Source organism: Ursus maritimus, unplaced genomic scaffold, assembly GCF_017311325.1.
Source record: "Ursus maritimus isolate PB19 unplaced genomic scaffold, ASM1731132v1 scaffold_1321, whole genome shotgun sequence".
In the NCBI taxonomy this organism is placed as follows: Eukaryota; Metazoa; Chordata; class Mammalia; order Carnivora; family Ursidae; genus Ursus; species Ursus maritimus.
Window position 1 is genome coordinate 1 of NW_024423700.1, and position 2,274 is coordinate 2,274.

At 36.4% G+C, this 2,274-nt stretch overlaps 1 protein-coding gene across 1 annotated transcript; it reads right to left on the reverse strand.

Moving 5' to 3' along the window:
• Window positions 1–152: 152 nt before the first annotated feature.
• Window positions 153–1,805, reverse strand: ERI2 (ERI1 exoribonuclease family member 2). Its single transcript, XM_008709396.2, has 2 exons — window positions 1,694–1,805; window positions 153–1,488 (listed from the first exon to the last, which is right to left on the reverse strand). The coding sequence occupies exons 1-2, from the start codon at window positions 1,739–1,741 to the stop codon at window positions 169–171; spliced, it is 1,368 nt and encodes a 455-aa protein (XP_008707618.1). The 5' UTR covers window positions 1,742–1,805; the 3' UTR covers window positions 153–168.
• Between the last annotated feature and the right edge of the window lie 469 nt (window positions 1,806–2,274).

Genomic DNA, 2,274 nt, shown 5'->3' on the forward strand with positions numbered 1-2,274 from the left:
TGTGTGTGTGTGTGTGTGTGTGTGTGTGTGTGTTTAATAGCCCAATACAGTCTACAGAACTCAGATATACTAAGTCCCCATAACTTGTAGCCCTATACACTTTTTCCTGTTTATCACACAAAAAGTCATATTATAGTAAAACCATAGTTTGGATGTACAGAAAGTTTATCAATTCCTCATTGAAGGTCTGAGTCTCAATGAATTTTTAGTAGAAAAATTCACATTTCTGTCACAAATATGGCTTATTTCTGGGGAACTAAAAGTGAGTCCCCCTGGGGAATGAGACAGAACTCTGCTGTTGGCTCTCTCCTTTTGAAGTGTTTGTTCCCATTTGAAATAACCACAACATTTTCTGTTTTCTTGGTATTTCCCAACTGGGCAACAATAGAAGACTTTTCCATGGTTTGGGCCATTATTAGAAACAACAAGTCTCTTAGATCTTCGGCCACACTTGCATAAAGGCGGTGTCATTTTCCCACTCTTCCAAGGCTCTTGCAGGTTAACTGTAGAAGCTAAGATAGAGGGGAGGACCTTCTGGGAACAACTTCTCACTGGGGAGCCATCAGATGATGTAGGCTTTTCTTCATGAACAGTGAGGATCTGTTTTTTTGCTGATGGGAAAGATAGAGGACTGGACAGACTCCTTTTAGTACTCCTTTTAGTACTATCTAAAAGGAGGGGATATTTCCCCAATACTGAAGGATGGGACATAGTGGCATTAACACTGTTGAAGCTACTTGGTTTGCATTCAGGTAATTTAAAGTCAGAAACATCCGAATCTGGATCTTTGGCTTCTTTCACGTGATAAATAGTAGTATGTGGACTCTTATATACAACAGACTTAGAGGTACCATATTTTTGAGGAGTTTCTTCTGTGCCTTCTTTTAAAACCATTAATCTTTCTATAGAATTAAATGAAGTGTCTAAGTTTGAGTCACTAATGGAAGGTACATAATCTATACTTTGCTCAGGCTGAGATGCTGGCAGTAAAGCTACATCCTCCCAATCAGCCAACATAGGTAAACAATCAAGAGCATAACTCATTTCTGTATCAGAAACATGATTAACAGATGAAATGGTAGTTGATACAAGTACCAATTCTGAACCAACTGCTGAAGACTTAGATTTGGCATTAAACGCAAGGTGTTCGTTTCTTACGTGCTTCTGCACAGGTGTATTCAAGCTGGCAGATGGCAACTGCTCCAGAGAAGTAGAGGATTTTGTATTAAAAAAAGATAAATAGCTTTTGCCATTGTGAAGACCTGCTTTTACACTGCTCTTTAGTTGGAACTGATCTTGCTGTACCTTTATAGGAGAATTCACACCAACTGACCTCATTTGAACTTTTCCATGAGAATTTTCTGTATTTTTAGGCTCCCTATCATATGTGCTCAGACCCTGAATGCTACTCTTGCAGGCTGATCTTTCTTCAACTTGATTCGTATTCAAATTTCTGGCCAAAACGCTGGAATTCTTCTTAGTGGGCACCTATGATTCCACAGACAAATCCAATAGCTTTAGAAACAATGCATTTGTAATCTTTTTAGTACACAGTATATGATTTGACAAAAAAGAAAAATGTCATCATTCATTGATTTATCAATTATTCCACACATGATATTTATATTTCAATGAACCTATGATTACTTCTGGAGTTTGAGGTGACAGAATAAAGAGGCAAGACACCACTAACCTTGTTCAAGAACCTTGTAATTTTCATTAAGCAACCATCCCTGATCATTTTCCAAGCAAGTAGGGCAGTATTCCGAGAATCATCCAACCCTGAGGAAACAGATATCAAACACGGAATTTAGTAGTACCAGTGTAAAGAAATATAGCAAAAATAAGAAATCACAATTTATATTGGAACATACTATTAGTTTTATGATCATCTACTAATTTTAATCGTGATAAATTGGATTAGCACATGCTGTTGCAACCTTACCAATGAGAGACAAGATCTCCCACATTTACAGAAGAGATAAAAATTTGTTACAGTTCTCAAAAAGGTAAGCAACATTCTGTAGGGACCATGCTTTGTGAGTAATCCAATGGCCTTGTTCAGTTTTTTCACGAATTCGCTGTGTTGTTTGGGCATTTGTTTAATCTCCATTTGATTTAGCTCATTTTTATTCTTTTTTACAACTAGAAAGCCACTAGATGGCAGTCTTTATCTTATACTACTTTACAGTAGTGTAATTTTAAAGTCAGAAATCTTTGAATTGTATAGATTAGGAACTTTTTTTTTTTAAAGATTTTATTTATTTATTTGAC